The sequence below is a fragment of the Atheta coriaria genome, unplaced genomic scaffold (assembly GCF_025399875.1).
Source record: "Atheta coriaria isolate IRGN ID8LTWV9N9 unplaced genomic scaffold, Caltech_Dcor_3.1 hic_scaffold_10_pilon, whole genome shotgun sequence".
Classification (NCBI taxonomy): Eukaryota; Metazoa; Arthropoda; class Insecta; order Coleoptera; family Staphylinidae; genus Dalotia; species Dalotia coriaria.
Genome location: NW_027045452.1, coordinates 351,112 through 364,733, shown reverse-complemented (window position 1 = coordinate 364,733; position 13,622 = coordinate 351,112). Strand labels below are relative to the sequence as shown.

General features: G+C 34.3%; 5 protein-coding genes across 6 annotated transcripts; 3 read left to right on the top strand and 2 right to left on the bottom strand.

The window, feature by feature from the left end:
* The first annotated feature begins 68 nt into the window (after positions 1-68).
* LOC135800564 (uncharacterized) lies at positions 69-1,259 on the top strand. 2 transcript variants are annotated; one of them, XM_065313828.1, is made up of 4 exons: positions 69-304; positions 365-742; positions 804-934; positions 992-1,259. In XM_065313828.1, the coding sequence occupies exons 1-4, from the start codon at positions 197-199 to the stop codon at positions 1,146-1,148; spliced, it is 774 nt and encodes a 257-aa protein (XP_065169900.1). In that variant the 5' UTR covers positions 69-196; the 3' UTR covers positions 1,149-1,259. The 2 variants fall into 2 exon arrangements, with proteins under 2 accessions (XP_065169900.1, XP_065169901.1); XM_065313829.1 differs by having other exon boundaries at positions 204-338; positions 423-742.
* Positions 1,260-1,367: 108 nt separating this feature from the next.
* LOC135800255 (nuclear speckle splicing regulatory protein 1-like) lies at positions 1,368-2,133 on the bottom strand. Its single transcript, XM_065313424.1, has one exon. It carries the CDS (start codon positions 2,131-2,133, stop codon positions 1,420-1,422), a length of 714 nt encoding a protein of 237 aa, XP_065169496.1. The 3' UTR covers positions 1,368-1,419.
* A 1,406-nt stretch (positions 2,134-3,539) lies between these two features.
* Positions 3,540-6,602, top strand: LOC135800734 (coagulation factor XI-like). The gene is made up of 10 exons (XM_065314053.1): positions 3,540-3,695; positions 3,752-3,884; positions 4,173-4,422; positions 4,489-4,635; positions 4,747-4,891; positions 5,362-5,364; positions 5,419-5,566; positions 5,626-5,767; positions 5,821-5,934; positions 6,229-6,602. Exons 1-10 carry the CDS (start codon positions 3,656-3,658, stop codon positions 6,520-6,522), a joined length of 1,416 nt encoding a protein of 471 aa, XP_065170125.1. The 5' UTR covers positions 3,540-3,655; the 3' UTR covers positions 6,523-6,602.
* A 1,073-nt stretch (positions 6,603-7,675) lies between these two features.
* On the bottom strand, positions 7,676-11,000 carry LOC135800733 (transmembrane protease serine 9-like). The gene is made up of 6 exons (XM_065314052.1): positions 10,731-11,000; positions 10,515-10,665; positions 10,012-10,453; positions 9,119-9,365; positions 8,493-8,643; positions 7,676-8,172 (listed from the first exon to the last, which is right to left on the bottom strand). Exons 1-6 carry the CDS (start codon positions 10,946-10,948, stop codon positions 7,726-7,728), a joined length of 1,656 nt encoding a protein of 551 aa, XP_065170124.1. The 5' UTR covers positions 10,949-11,000; the 3' UTR covers positions 7,676-7,725.
* A 702-nt stretch (positions 11,001-11,702) lies between these two features.
* On the top strand, positions 11,703-12,674 carry LOC135800254 (trypsin-1-like). The gene is made up of 2 exons (XM_065313423.1): positions 11,703-11,851; positions 11,914-12,674. The coding sequence occupies exons 1-2, from the start codon at positions 11,806-11,808 to the stop codon at positions 12,621-12,623; spliced, it is 756 nt and encodes a 251-aa protein (XP_065169495.1). The 5' UTR covers positions 11,703-11,805; the 3' UTR covers positions 12,624-12,674.
* Positions 12,675-13,622: the final 948 nt, after the last annotated feature.

Here is a 13,622-nt window from a genome sequence, read left to right as displayed (position 1 = left end):
ACGGATGAACAACATTTTTTAAAGGTTATACCTTAAAATTCTAAAAATTTCAAATACTGACCTGTAAAATAACTTTCTATGTTTATAAACATCAATCAGACAGTTATATATGTCTAAAAATCCCAATATGAAACGTTCTATTAATTAAACCTTTACCAACCCTTAGTCTCAAAATTTAAAGTGATTTTATAGAAAAATGGCGCTAATAGCCCATTGTCTTGCTCCCGTGCGTAATCGTCGCATTACCAGCTGTTTCCTGCAACAAAATAAAAACTTTTTCAAGAGGAAATCAAAACCTAACACTGTAATCCTTTAAAAGTTCTATAAAACCTGTGTTGGTAAAAAAGCTAATTTCCTTTTGTAGAAAATAGATCCTTATATGATTGTACGAGCAACCCCAGACGACACATGTCAAATTCTAGATCTAATGTGGAGCGCATACCATCCAGATGAACCGACTACAAAAAGTCTCGGTTTGGGAAAACATCGAAACTGCGTGTTTGATGAACAAGCACGTAAAATACTTGCTAAAGGCTACAGTGTAGTTGCAAAGTGCAAGTACAATGGCAGTGTTGTGGGTGCTGCCCTTTGCGAGTCATGTAGTCCTTGGGATCCTGCAATGACCGAGAAACTAGCCTGCACATTGAAAGATCCCAAAATGGCGCGTTTGTACATGTTCTGGGCGTACCTCCAACGCGCTCCCAACTTATGGGAAAAGTACTGCCAGATGAACATTTACGAAGTGAGAGAGAACTTAGGTCCAAACTATGTACTATACACATACTCAATTGACTAACTTTTAGATTGTTAACGTTTTCGTGCGACACGAAGATAGACAGCGTGGATTAGCCAAGCGATTGATGGCAACTGCAAAGGAAAATGGCGCCGACGCTGGGTACAAAGTGATTCGGGTTGACGCAAGTAGCACGGCAACGTATATCAACTAAAACTATTTATTATTTTCATGTTAAATATAAAAACACATTTTTAGAGCAAAAATTTGCGAAAAATTGAAAATGAAACTGGTTTACGAGATTCCATTTTGTTCCTACGTCAGTGAACAGAATGAAGTAATCTTCAAAGTTCCAGATCCAACGTCGATTAAAATTTATGTTGACACGCCTCACTGGGTGCCACAAAAGAAATAATATGCCAGATTATCCGAAAGTAACGCATGGAAATGTGTTTAATACAAAACAACAACAATATACAAATATATTAAACAAAACATAATACAATTGCACACAGTGTATCTGGAACTGTGCAAAAACCAAGACTTTCACTCCGATTTATCGGTTTGATTGAAATCCACGATTGCGTTTCAATCTCAATTTCAATCAACAAAAACCAAAATTTCTCTTTTATTGCTTTCAACCACTCAAATTACTTGCACAATCTCACTTAAATTAGCTTATTTTGTTAATGCCGATCTTTATATGCATAATGTTTGCCACCATGTCCTTTTCCACTCTTTCCGTATTGTTCTTCGTTGTGATGTTTCTTTTCGTCACCTTGTTTATGTTTGTATCCCTTGAGTTCCTCTTCATTTCTGCCTGAGTTGTGATGTCCTTTCTTGCCTTTTTTCTTGTGGACGTACTTGGATCTTTGTTGACCTCCCTTCTTGGCAGCTCCTTGATTCTTGTGGAATTTTTCGTGCGCAGCGCCGTGTTTCTCATACTCGCCACTCTTGTGTTCGTCGTCGTAGAAGCGGTGCTCTTTATGGTACTCGTCGCGGAAGAACATGTTGTGCCAACCTTTGGTTTTGTGCCCCTTCTTGTGTCCCTTCTTTTGGCTGAATTTGGCGCCTTTTTGGCTTTCCGCTTTCGCTTTGTGTGCGTGCTCATCGGCGTGTTCTGAATGTTTCTCGCCTTTGTGACCGCCATCAGAGCCGAAGTGTTTTTTATAATGCTCTTTGTCGTGCTTGCCCTTGTCTGCCGTGTCTTTGTGCGACTCCTTTTCGTGTCCTTCGTTGTTTTTGAAACCGGCGAGGTGGTGGTAACGTTGATCGTCTTTGGCGAGTTCTTCTGAACGTCGTTGTATCAAAGCAGGATTATATCTTTTGTAATAATCAAAGCGTAAGCAACAAGCAAGTGAAATTGAGAGTAGAATAAACAAAAGTTTTATGTGCAACATTTTGTTATAATGTTGAAATGAACGGATATGCATGGTTTGAGTTGCCTTTTATAGTTTTTGGTGATGATGAAATCAAAGAAATGCTACAACTGGGGAAATGCTTTCACTTTATTCCGGTTTGTATTAGTTATGCTTGAATATTACTATTTTACTATAAAATATTTTAAACCAAGGAAGTAACCTGCGTTACTTTTCCTACTTACTGGTAGTGTGCGCTACTTGTACTAATTTTCTCATAAGCAAAACACTCAATAACATTCTACTTTGATAAGTTCGCGTAATCTTGGTGTTGTACACTTTGAGACACCGTAACCACTTTATCTCAAGTGCTTGTTGATATTTGTGGTAACTAATATAATAACTGAATGCACATATATCTTTAAGAAATAACACGCATTATCAAGCATTGTTTTGTATTCTTCAAAAACAATCTAGAAAAAAACGTATTTATAACAATAATTCACACAAAACACATTTCAATAAAAACATATATTTGCCAAACTACCACTGAAAATAAGTAAATAAAACTGTGTCTGTTTCAAAGATCAATCGAAGTCAAGGGTCACTTGAAGGTGAAGTTTTGTGTAGAAATTCATGAATGTCAACCATGTTATAAGCAGACATTAATTATATTCAATCCCTTTTGATGGTCATTCCTGTTTTTATGCATCTCAAAATAATGTTTTTAAATTGATTTGTTTCTGTCTTTCGTTCTGGTAAGAGTGTATCTAACTATAATTAATCTCTCCTATGAAATACTAAAATTATCTTCTTAAATTACTCCTAATATTTTTATTACTTTCATTGATGAATACGTAATCCATTGTATAGTTTAAAAATATTTATTTATTAAAGTTCTACGTGATTTCTTCTGGATTTACATTTTATATATTGAGTTTGACATGGTTTGCCCTGAGGGCATCTTCATAAACTGAAATCACGTAGAACTTTAATAAATAAATATTTTTAAAAAATCCTAATATCTTAGTGATATACACACCATCCCACATCCAATTTCAGCGGTCTTCACAATAATCACAATATTTAATAATATAATTAATATAAATGGAAACAAACCAATAATATGATGTTTAAAATTAAGATGAAAGCCCTTGTCAAGTGGCTATAAAAACTTAGTAGAGCAATATGTGTTATCTTTTCATTATTGTAGTGTTTAACACACGGATACAAGATTATCTCAAGTGTCTGTTGACATTTGAGCCAACTACAATCACGGAATGCATATATATCTTTCGAAATAACAAATGTGGTCCAAATTCCTTTATGTATTGTCTAGCATCATTCAAAAAGCAATTTTCAGTATATGTTCTTCTCAATTTACACGATTTACACGAATAAATCGATAACTAATCACAACACGTTTATCAAAGGTCACTTCACTTACTAATCGTCAATAACACCAGTAAGAGCACTCAATGCCGACAGTATATAAACGATTGCACAACATATATTTAATTAGTTTATTACAATTTTATTACCGGTTTAATTAAAAACTTAAAAAATGAAGTGTTTAATTTTAGCGTTTGTTATTACAATTGCCTGTGAGTACTGTAAAACATCATTTCAATAGCAAAAACTTAATAAATTATTTATTTAGGTGGTTTGTCTAACGCCAAAGGAATTGAAAATTATCCTTATCATGTGTCTATTGAAAGATTTGGCAAACATATGTGCAGTGGTGCAATCATCAGCGAAAAAGTAATTTTAACAACTGCATCGTGTCTCTACAAGTAAGCACTTATTTAATAACTATACTAGCTATCTCAGCAAATGAACAGATAGCTAAAAATATCGTGGTAAATTAAGTTCTATTAATAAATAGTTATATTAACAGGAATTTATTTAATTTTATTGCCGTTTTAATGAATCTTTTTATGAAATGTTTTTTACATGGAAATTTATGAAATTTGCGTCACAAATTATTTTGTCAAAATGTTTTTATTGCTTTTCTACTATTTGAAGCTTAAATTATAAATATTATAACATTATTGATATTAACAAATTCTATGTTTTTTTAGTGCACAAAATACCGACATAAATGTTCGTGTTGGTTCCGATCAATTCGAAACTGCTGGTTCGGTTAAATCTGTGGAAAAACTCATTTTGCATAAACGGTACATGACATCTCGCAAGGACTACGACATTGCATTAATCATCCTGGATGAAAAACTAACATTTACGGAAAATATCCAAGCTATTGAAATGGTTGCAAGCAGTCTAAACCCTCCAAAACCAGGAATTTATGGATTTTTGACTGGATTTGGATTGGTAACTCTTATAATGTACATCAAAAGAATAAAAATAATAATATTTAAAAATTTATTTGATTTATAGGGTGCTGAGCACTTTACTGAAGATTTGCGACAAGAAGAAATTGAAATTACAGTACCAATAACGTGTAAAAACGCATATGCACCTTTATTCATCTACATCACTGAGCGAATGTTCTGCGCTGAATTAAAAACAAAACACACATGTCGCGTAAGTGTTTATCTAATTAACAAATACCATTACACGTGATCTTATGATTTACCACACAGCGTCATATATTTATTTTAATTAATTTCATTACAAATTTATTCATTTATCCAGGGTGATTCCGGAAGTCTTTTGGTAATCAATAATGAACTGGTTGGTATTCAAGCTTGGGAACACAAATGCGGCACTTCTAAATTCCCGGGTATCTACACAAATATTGCCAATCTTCGTAAATGGATTAAAACCGAAGTGGATCTTTAATATATTTGATTTTATAAGTCTTCTTAATAAAACAAAATGGTTTAATGTATTAAGTTTCATGCTAATGTTTAATGTTTGTGTTTGCATTGAACAACATCACAAACTGAAAGTAAACAAATATAAATCATTTTCCCTGTGCGTCTTGTGTGTACCTTTGTCTAGTGGTATCACACGCTTCTTATATAGGGACATGCGATGGCGAAAAACCAGGTTGAGATGAACGCATTTTTGTCGTCATCACGTCACACCATGACTTGGTTACAACTGTTTTTCAGCGATAACGGAACACCTTAAAAGCGCAAACCATCCACGGTGTGCAATTTTGTTGTAATTTAAATTGCTTCTAAATACTCACACTCAACAAAATGAACACTTGATAATTAATTAATTAATTAAAAACACCATCTAAAAGCAAAATAATGTATTCGTTTTATTTAATTTTTTTGACTCTATTGATTAATAAAGCAGCCGGTAAGAAAATATAAAATTTAAATGATTAAATAATATTAATTATTATTTAAACAGGATTTCGTAGCAGGATCATTGGAGGAACTGATGGAAGCATTGTAGAGTTTCCTTATCAAGTGAGCGTGCATTATGAGGGTAGCCATATTTGTGGGGGTGCGATTATAACCCCATCAGTTGTGATCACAGCTGCGCATTGTCTTCTAGAGTAAGTTTTAAATCACCAACTACTTTTTGATATCTAAACATTTTAAATATTTATTATAGTTTGCATAAGGATCGTTTATCAGTTGCAGCCGGCAGCACATTGGCATCGCGAGGTCTTGGTGAAAAGCGCCAGGTCTTGGCCTATAAAATTCATGAGAGATACAACGATGAAGAAACTGACTTTGACATTGGTCTTATTAAAGTGAATTAATAAATGTGATAATAAGAGAACACTTTTCTAAACTATGTTTTTAGGTTATTGGGACATTTAAATATGGTTTGACATTGCAGCCTGTAAAGATTGCTGATTTGAGTGATTTATTGCCGAATGGGGCAATTGCAACTGTTACTGGATGGGGTTTTACACAAGTTAGTAATTTAATTTATTATGCTTACTGACATAGTATGAGTTAGAGTAACTTTGTTTGTATGTTTGTTTTCTTTTAAATTCTAAAGTAGATCATTTATTTTGATAAATTTTGGTATAGAGATAGATTCGATCCTGGAGAAAGACATAGACTACTTTTTGTATCAAAAATAAAATTTGAAGAAATTGAAATAAGGGATAAAAGTTTATATCGAGAATCACAATTTTCGCAATTAACAGTTTTTATCTATTTTTTTAAATTTTAAAAATCAAAATATTTCTTTTCTTTTATTTAGGAAGATGGTTATATTGTGAAAACCCTTCGCCAAGGCAAGATACCAATCGTCAGTCGCCTCAACTGTCGAAAACTCTACCAAGAAGTGGGCACCGTCACCGAAAACATGATCTGCGCTGGAATGGGAGGTCGCGATGCTTGCCAAGGCGATTCCGGCGGTCCGTTAGTCTATCGTGGAAAACTTATCGGCCTTGTTTCATGGGGATACGGCTGTGCCCGCACAAACTATCCAGGTGTATACACCAACGTCGCCAAATTTAACAATTGGATCCGCATTAATTCCATCATTATATAAACTGGTTGTGCTTAACATAATTTTAGTGTTTTAAATGAAAACACAATGCGTGATTAATCAATAAACGCTTCTCTATGTAATATGACCCAAATCGCCCATGCAGAACAAGCAATTTAGATTGAAATGACCATTGTTTAAATATATCCGTGTGATTGCCGAGTCTTCTTTTCTATAGAGTCGAAGAATTGCAATCGTTTATACCATGATTCTAAAGAAACATTTTTTGCTCCTTATTGTTATAACTGCTTTACAAGTAAGTTTTATTATCTATAATTATTCTTGTAGAAAAGTATATTTTTCAAAGATTGACTTTGGGTCTTCACGATGTCGGAAAATTGTAAATGGACGACGTATTCCAATTAATTATGTGCCTTTCCTGGTTGGTATTTACTACTTTGACATGTTTATTTGCGCTGGTACCTTTATCACCTCTAATATGGTGTTGACCGCTGGACATTGTGTTTGCGAGTAATTATAATATCATTTAATTTACAAAGTTTGTTTTATTACGTACAATTTTAGAGATTTTACAACCCCAGAGAGCATTTTAATTCGGGCCGGCACTACAAGTCACCAAGCCTCAAACACATCCTACTTTCTCATCAGGTCCATTAAATGCCATGAAAGTTTATCAATTAAAGATCATATACATGATATAGCTTTGGTGAAGATTCAAGGCAGATTTACACCATCGGAATCTATAAACAAAATTCAATTGGTTGATAAAAATGTGAAAATACCGTCGAATGCAATATGTCAAATTGCTGGATGGGGATTCACAAAAGTATAAATTGTAGTTTTTTCTACTAAATTACCAAAACAATACTTTTTACATTTTTAGGAGGGGGATAAAAACTATACGCCAACATTACGAGCCGCACGGGTCCCCCTTGCCAATAAAAAATGTTGCAAAGAAACTTATAAGAAGTTGAATGTGACTGTAACTGATAATATGATATGCGCTGGATCACTTAATGGTGCAATATCGGACACTTGCAAAGGTGATTCTGGAGGTCCACTCGTTTACAAAGGTATCCAAATTGGTATTGTTTCATTTGGATACAAATGTGGAGAACCTTGTTATCCAGGCGTGTATGTCGATTTGACCAAATATGGTGATTGGATATTTACAAATCTTGAAATACTGAGGATGTTTTAGATATCGATTGTTTATTTGTTAATAATTGCAATAACATTAAAAAATTACATAGTGTTGTATTGGCTTCTAATCATTTCGATTATCCAGTTTACATAAGCACTCACTTTGGTGTTAATGCTAGGGTAATCGGGATTGGCACAACCCATTCCGAATGATATAATTCCGACCTGTAAACCTTGAAAAACAAGTGGACCACCTGAGTCACCTTGACAGGAGTCAGTATCTGGATATCCTGCACAGAACATGGTGTTTGGGTAAAGTTCTAATATATCATCATATGCTTGTTGGCATTTGTGGAAGTTAACGACTGGAAGAAAAGTTACTTTTAGAGGTTTTGTTTTAAGTTTCATTACTGCCCCATGAGGTTGGTTTCCAATCTGAGGGTTTTGCTTGCCCCATCCGCTGACTGAAACATACGCATTTTCTGGAGCAGGATGCGTTGATATAACAATAGGTTGTACCTTTTTATTAAAGGTAAATTTGCCTCTAATCTGAAAATAAATATAAAAGCATAATTTGTTAAAGTTTAAAGTGTTTGCTTTTGACATCTGTTTTTAATTAATCTGTTTTCGTTATTGCGATCGAGATATCATTATATCAATATCTTGCAAGCATTATCATACTAATAAAAGAATAGAAACCCCGTCTCACAACAATCATTTTGTTTCTAAACTTTTATTAGTATTACTTACTCACAGTGCAATTAAATATTATGAAGCAATATTATATTAAAATATTTGAAATAAATGCCGATATATTGATTTTGATATATATTTCGCAATATTTCACAATCCAAGTATACACTACTTACTATTACTATACCAATATCACTCTGCAAAGAGAACCAGTTAAAATCTGGATGAACTATAATGTTTTCGGCTATGTGAGATTGCCCAATTCTTAAGGTGTCCTTGTTTAAAAGAGTTTCGCCAACCACAACGAAGATTGTCGTTGGTGTTTTACTGCAAGTAAGCAAAAGCAAAGACATTTTTATTCAAGTATTAAATTAATTAGGGACCGACCGAAATTTCGGTTTCGGTATCGGTTTCGGCCAGTTTCGGTCAAGAATTCGAGTTTCGGCTTCAGTTTCGGTTTCGGCCAAAGATGGCCGAAACTTTCGGCCGCACCGAAACTCACTTTTCGTGAATTGTCGAGCGTCGCTCGGCTAACTTCGCGGCTAATGGCCGTCGTTACTTGCCATCTCAGTTCGCTCATAGAAACTTAAATTAATATTGTATTAAGTATCAAGTAACTAAACGGGGACTTTACTCCCGAAATGGATTTAGATTTAGGTAAAAGTTGAAAAATATGTTTATGTAAATTAGTTTCGGTTTCGGTTTCGGTTTTGGCCGAAACTGATTGCAGGGCCGAAATTTCGGTTTCGGTTTCGGCTAAAATCCAGTTTCGGTCGGACTCTAAAATTAATATCATACATACCCAACTAAGCAATGAGCCGCAGTCAAGACAACACGGGTAGAAATAATTGATCCTCCGCAAAACTGTTTATCCCGTCTATATAGGGCTGCCATAAATGGAAGCTCCTCAATTGATGTAAACGCACCGCCAACAATTCGATTTAAATTACTGTTGGCAGATTTTAGTTCGCAGTGAACGCATCCAAGCAGTGTTAGTAAAATTGTAATCGCCGCTTTCATTTTGACTCTCAACGTACTTCTGTTAGAATGTTAGAAGGCGTAGTTTTTACGACTGCAAGCATGATAATATGATTTCCACGGCATAGAGATTTACAAAAGGTGATTGAAGAACAATTTTGCGATAAAAACGTGTTATTGTTCATAAAACATTTAAAAGTTTTTATACAAAGCAAATTCTGAGCAAAGTATCAAATTGTGTTGCATTGAAAAGGCAACAGGCATTTTATTACGCTTTAGAGAAGTGACGTTTCATGTAGAAACAAAAAGTATAGATTTTGACGTTGCAGAGGCGTTTAATGTTATCGAATCAAGTTATAAGCGACACTGCCCTTTGAAGTAAGCCAAATATTGCTTACTGTACAAATTATTGCAGACAGATAAAAACTTTTAAATATAAACACAAGATGAGTAATTATGAAAAATATATCTACCAGGAATTCTCCGGTGGTCCGACTGCCGCCGATGTTAAACTTCTTTAATTTAGAATACAATTACCAAAATGTCATCTTCCCAGACTATTAAAAAAGAAACATGATTTCAATTAGAACAGATTTGGCTGCTGATGGCCTGCCATATTCCATTATATTCTTTAGGTTTATAAAAGTTATTCATAATAAAATATAGTCATTTTAAATTATGTACTTTTTGATTTATTTAAATCTTGATTAACATTACATGTGTTATGGTTCTCTTGAGCTAGAACTTCACGTATCCAGTTTTGATAACTATCAACTCTGGTCAACCGCATAACACCCGGATGATGAGGATCAACAAATGATACAACCCCAATTTGCGTTTTGTTATAAACAACAGGTCCACCAGCATCACATTTTGCAAAGTCTATAGCTTCTTTAGGAAATTCAACACAAAACATTTCATTTTCCAATATTTGGTATTCATCAACATATGCTTTCTTGCATTGTTCAATGCTAATGATCGGAATGACAAGTTCTTTAAGAGAAAGGTCTTTATAAATGCTTAAACCAAGTACTCGTGCAAACATTCCTGGTATCTGACTGCCCCATTTGCTGGCTGTTGCGTAAGCACCTACTGGTGGTGGTTGTTCAGAAAACGCAATAGGTTGTACTTGATAATTAAAATGAAAATCATCTGATATCTAAAAAATATAATGCATGCAACATATATTAAATAAAGCTATGTAGTCATTTGATACTAACCAGCAAAATCGCAATATCATTTAACATTTTTAAATAGTCAAATTGAGGGTGGGGGAATGCTTTGACCACCTTGTGAGTTTGTGCAGTTCTTATTGTTTCCGCAGTTATATCAGTTTGGCCTACCACAATAATGATGGATGTGGCATTTCTACTGTATGTAGTTTCATATAGTTAGATTTTAGTAATAAATATTTGATTTTTAATATATGTACATACCCGTTTAAACAATGTGCCGCGGTTAAAACCGAATTACTTGTTATAATAGATCCACCGCAAAATGGGCTATTTTCTTTAATGAGTGCTACCATATTTGGGACACTTCCGATATTAACCAATGTACCACCATCGTTTGTAGGCAGTCTGATTGTATAGTTTTTTGCCTCGGTGTAAACGCATCCTAAAAGTATAATTAAAATACTTAAAGTAGCTTTCATGCTGACTTGTAATAAAATGCTGCCAGGATATTTGAAAAGAAAACGTTTGAGTTGTATTATAAACAAAACAATTACAAAAGTAATTGTATCGAAACCATATATAAAATGTCATTGTTTTTTGGCCTTAGATTTGAAACAATCTAATTTTAAATGTGATATTATTGTGTTTCAAACTTATGTATTGTTTGTGATTTTTACAACATATTTTAGTAGAGAAACTGAATAAATGTCTTACAAAAATATAATATTTTGAAGAAAAGTCAATAAGGTCATTTTGAAGTATGCTCTTAGAAGTACATTTGCTAGGTACTAGAATATTCGTACTTAACTTTGTACTTATCTTTGATCAAATCAAAATATTATCGACCGGCAGTTGATAATTATAGATTTCCAAAAATTAAAAAAATTGAATAACAAAATCGTTCAGACATAAGTGCTTAGGTACATGTGAAGTACATACACATGTGTTTCCCCATGCTAAAAATAGCAAAATATAGTATGATTGCGGTAGAAAGATTATTCTAGAAAATGATAAAAATAACTCATTTTTGCGCTTACCTCTTAAAAAATAATAAAATTATTTCATTCAATTGCAATAAGCTATAAAGAATATATTTAGTACAAAGTTTTATTATATGTTTACTAGTATAATTTTGTCCTTTTTGGGACAAGATCTTCTTTGAGTGATTTGATATATATACATTCAAAATCCTAGATTACGAATCTAAACTTAACGCCAAAATTTAAAAGTGATAGTATTTACTTAAACTCACGTTTCAAAATCTAAAGTAGCTATCAGAGATAAAATTACCGGTATATATACCGGTCTCGTTGTCACAGTAAGACATCGAGCAATCATGTTCAAGTTTGTCGTCCTCGCCGTTCTCGTAGCATCCGCCGCTGGTAAGCAAATTTATTATTCTTCATTACTTAAACAAGATATTAATAAAGAAGTGTTTTTACAGCCAACGTCCGTCCTCGCCTTGATGGCAGGATCGTTGGAGGTGAAAATGTCGACATCACCGAATACCCTCACCAGATCTCCCTCCAGTACTACGGTAGCCACATTTGCGGTGGTTCCATCATCGGCGACAAGTGGGTCGTGACTGCTGCTCACTGCACCGACGGTTCTTCTGCTTCTTCCCTCAGCATCCTCGCTGGTGTCACCAACTTGAACGACAATGGTCAACAGATCAATGTTCGTGCCATCCACCAGAACCCCGACTTCTCCATGAGCAACCTTGACAGCGATGTCTCCGTTCTTGAGTTGTCCTCTGCTATCAGCTTGGGATCCAATGCCCAACCCATTACTTTGGCTTCCGATGGTAGTGACCCAGCTGAAGGTACCGATGTTATCTGCACCGGTTGGGGCGCGACTTCCGAAGGTGGTTGGGGCAGTGATGACCTTAAGGGAGTGAAGGTCCAGATTGTCGGCCGTGATCGTTGCAGCGACCAGTATGGATCTGGTATGATCTCCGAGAGAATGATCTGCGCTGGTGTTGACAAGGGTGGTAAGGACGCTTGCCAGGGAGACTCTGGTGGCCCACTCGTTGCTGATGGTAAACTCGTCGGTATTGTGTCCTGGGGCTACGGCTGTGCCCGCCCAGACTATGCTGGTGTCTACTCCAATGTTGGTGCTCTCCGCAGCTACATCAAGGAACAATCCGGTATCTAAGTAATTCGTCCAACTTCTTCATAATGAAATGAAATAAATTTTAAGCATATATTACTGTTTTCTTATTTACTTATACTTCCCAAGTCTTATACAAGTATTGCTGTTGTAATACCACGTTTTATTATCCTTTTGCAGTATGCAAAGAACTTAAAAATTCAAATATCTTAATTTTATTTTGTTTTAAGTTAAGTTAAGTTAAGAATGGGTGTGTAGTGTAATGAGCCGGATTTAGGAATGCATCTTTTAGCATTGATTTGAAATTGATTTATATCCTGCATTTTTCTGGTTTTTTCTTCTCCTTCTTCTTCTTCTTCTTCTTCTTTTTAGTTAGGTAATCAATTCCATTTTTATTCTCAGCTCTTCTGAATGTGTGGGACTACCTCTTTCTATCTCAACAGGAATATTTGTTCTACCAATAATTCTTTGTAGCAAAATTATATTTAGTAAAAAGTTTAACATCGTTCAATTTTTTGTCAATTAAAAAAAAATAATAAATTAAGTGAAAATTAATTAATCAGTGTAGTTAGAAGTATTGTTAAACACCCGACACCTAGGTTAATTTTGCTGATAAAAATTGAAAAATATATTCATGCCCAAACTCCAAAATCTCTCAAATAAAATCTATCATAGCGCTATCTACAGAGAAAAGGCTGAGGAAACAGAGTTCCTTTATCAATTATCGTTTAATTTAATCATTTAATTATAGGTGGACAAATTTATCCAGATAGAATGAAAATTAATAGTAGCACACAAGCGAAATAACCGCGTTGAGCACCACAAGCATATGTAATGCCCTGTTTTCTACTCTTATTATATAATGCACTATTATATACTATTTACACATGATCGAATATATTGAAATACAATGGCGTACAGTAAGTACAGTACAGTAAGTGTTTACTTAACTTTACTTAGCTGATCGAATATATTTTTTACAAATTTTTATGTATCTTAAAAAATACCCATCAACATTTTCAAGTTATCAAATGACGCCAGCTG

Bases quoted from the DNA above. Each gene is read 5' to 3' on its own strand.
- LOC135800564 (XM_065313828.1), top strand. From the start codon at position 197: ATGGCGCTAATAGCCCATTGTCTTGCTCCCGTGCGTAATCGTCGCATT. The intron at 743-803 runs GTGAGAGAGAAC...ACTAACTTTTAG, and splicing joins GCCAGATGAACATTTACGAA to ATTGTTAACGTTTTCGTGCG. The intron at 935-991 runs GTATATCAACTA...ACACATTTTTAG, and splicing joins GACGCAAGTAGCACGGCAAC to AGCAAAAATTTGCGAAAAAT.
- LOC135800255 (XM_065313424.1), bottom strand. From the start codon at position 2,133: ATGTTGCACATAAAACTTTTGTTTATTCTACTCTCAATTTCACTTGCT.
- LOC135800254 (XM_065313423.1), top strand. From the start codon at position 11,806: ATGTTCAAGTTTGTCGTCCTCGCCGTTCTCGTAGCATCCGCCGCTG. The intron at 11,852-11,913 runs GTAAGCAAATTT...GTGTTTTTACAG, and splicing joins TCTCGTAGCATCCGCCGCTG to CCAACGTCCGTCCTCGCCTT.
- LOC135800734 (XM_065314053.1), top strand. From the start codon at position 3,656: ATGAAGTGTTTAATTTTAGCGTTTGTTATTACAATTGCCT. The intron at 3,885-4,172 runs GTAAGCACTTAT...ATGTTTTTTTAG, and splicing joins ACTGCATCGTGTCTCTACAA to TGCACAAAATACCGACATAA. The intron at 5,935-6,228 runs GTTAGTAATTTA...TCTTTTATTTAG, and splicing joins CTGGATGGGGTTTTACACAA to GAAGATGGTTATATTGTGAA.
- LOC135800733 (XM_065314052.1), bottom strand. From the start codon at position 10,948: ATGAAAGCTACTTTAAGTATTTTAATTATACTTTTAGGATGCGTTTAC. The intron at 10,666-10,730 runs GTATGTACATAT...AACTACATACAG, and splicing joins GCGGCACATTGTTTAAACGG to TAGAAATGCCACATCCATCA. The intron at 10,454-10,514 runs GTTAGTATCAAA...TATATTTTTTAG, and splicing joins ATGATATTGCGATTTTGCTG to ATATCAGATGATTTTCATTT.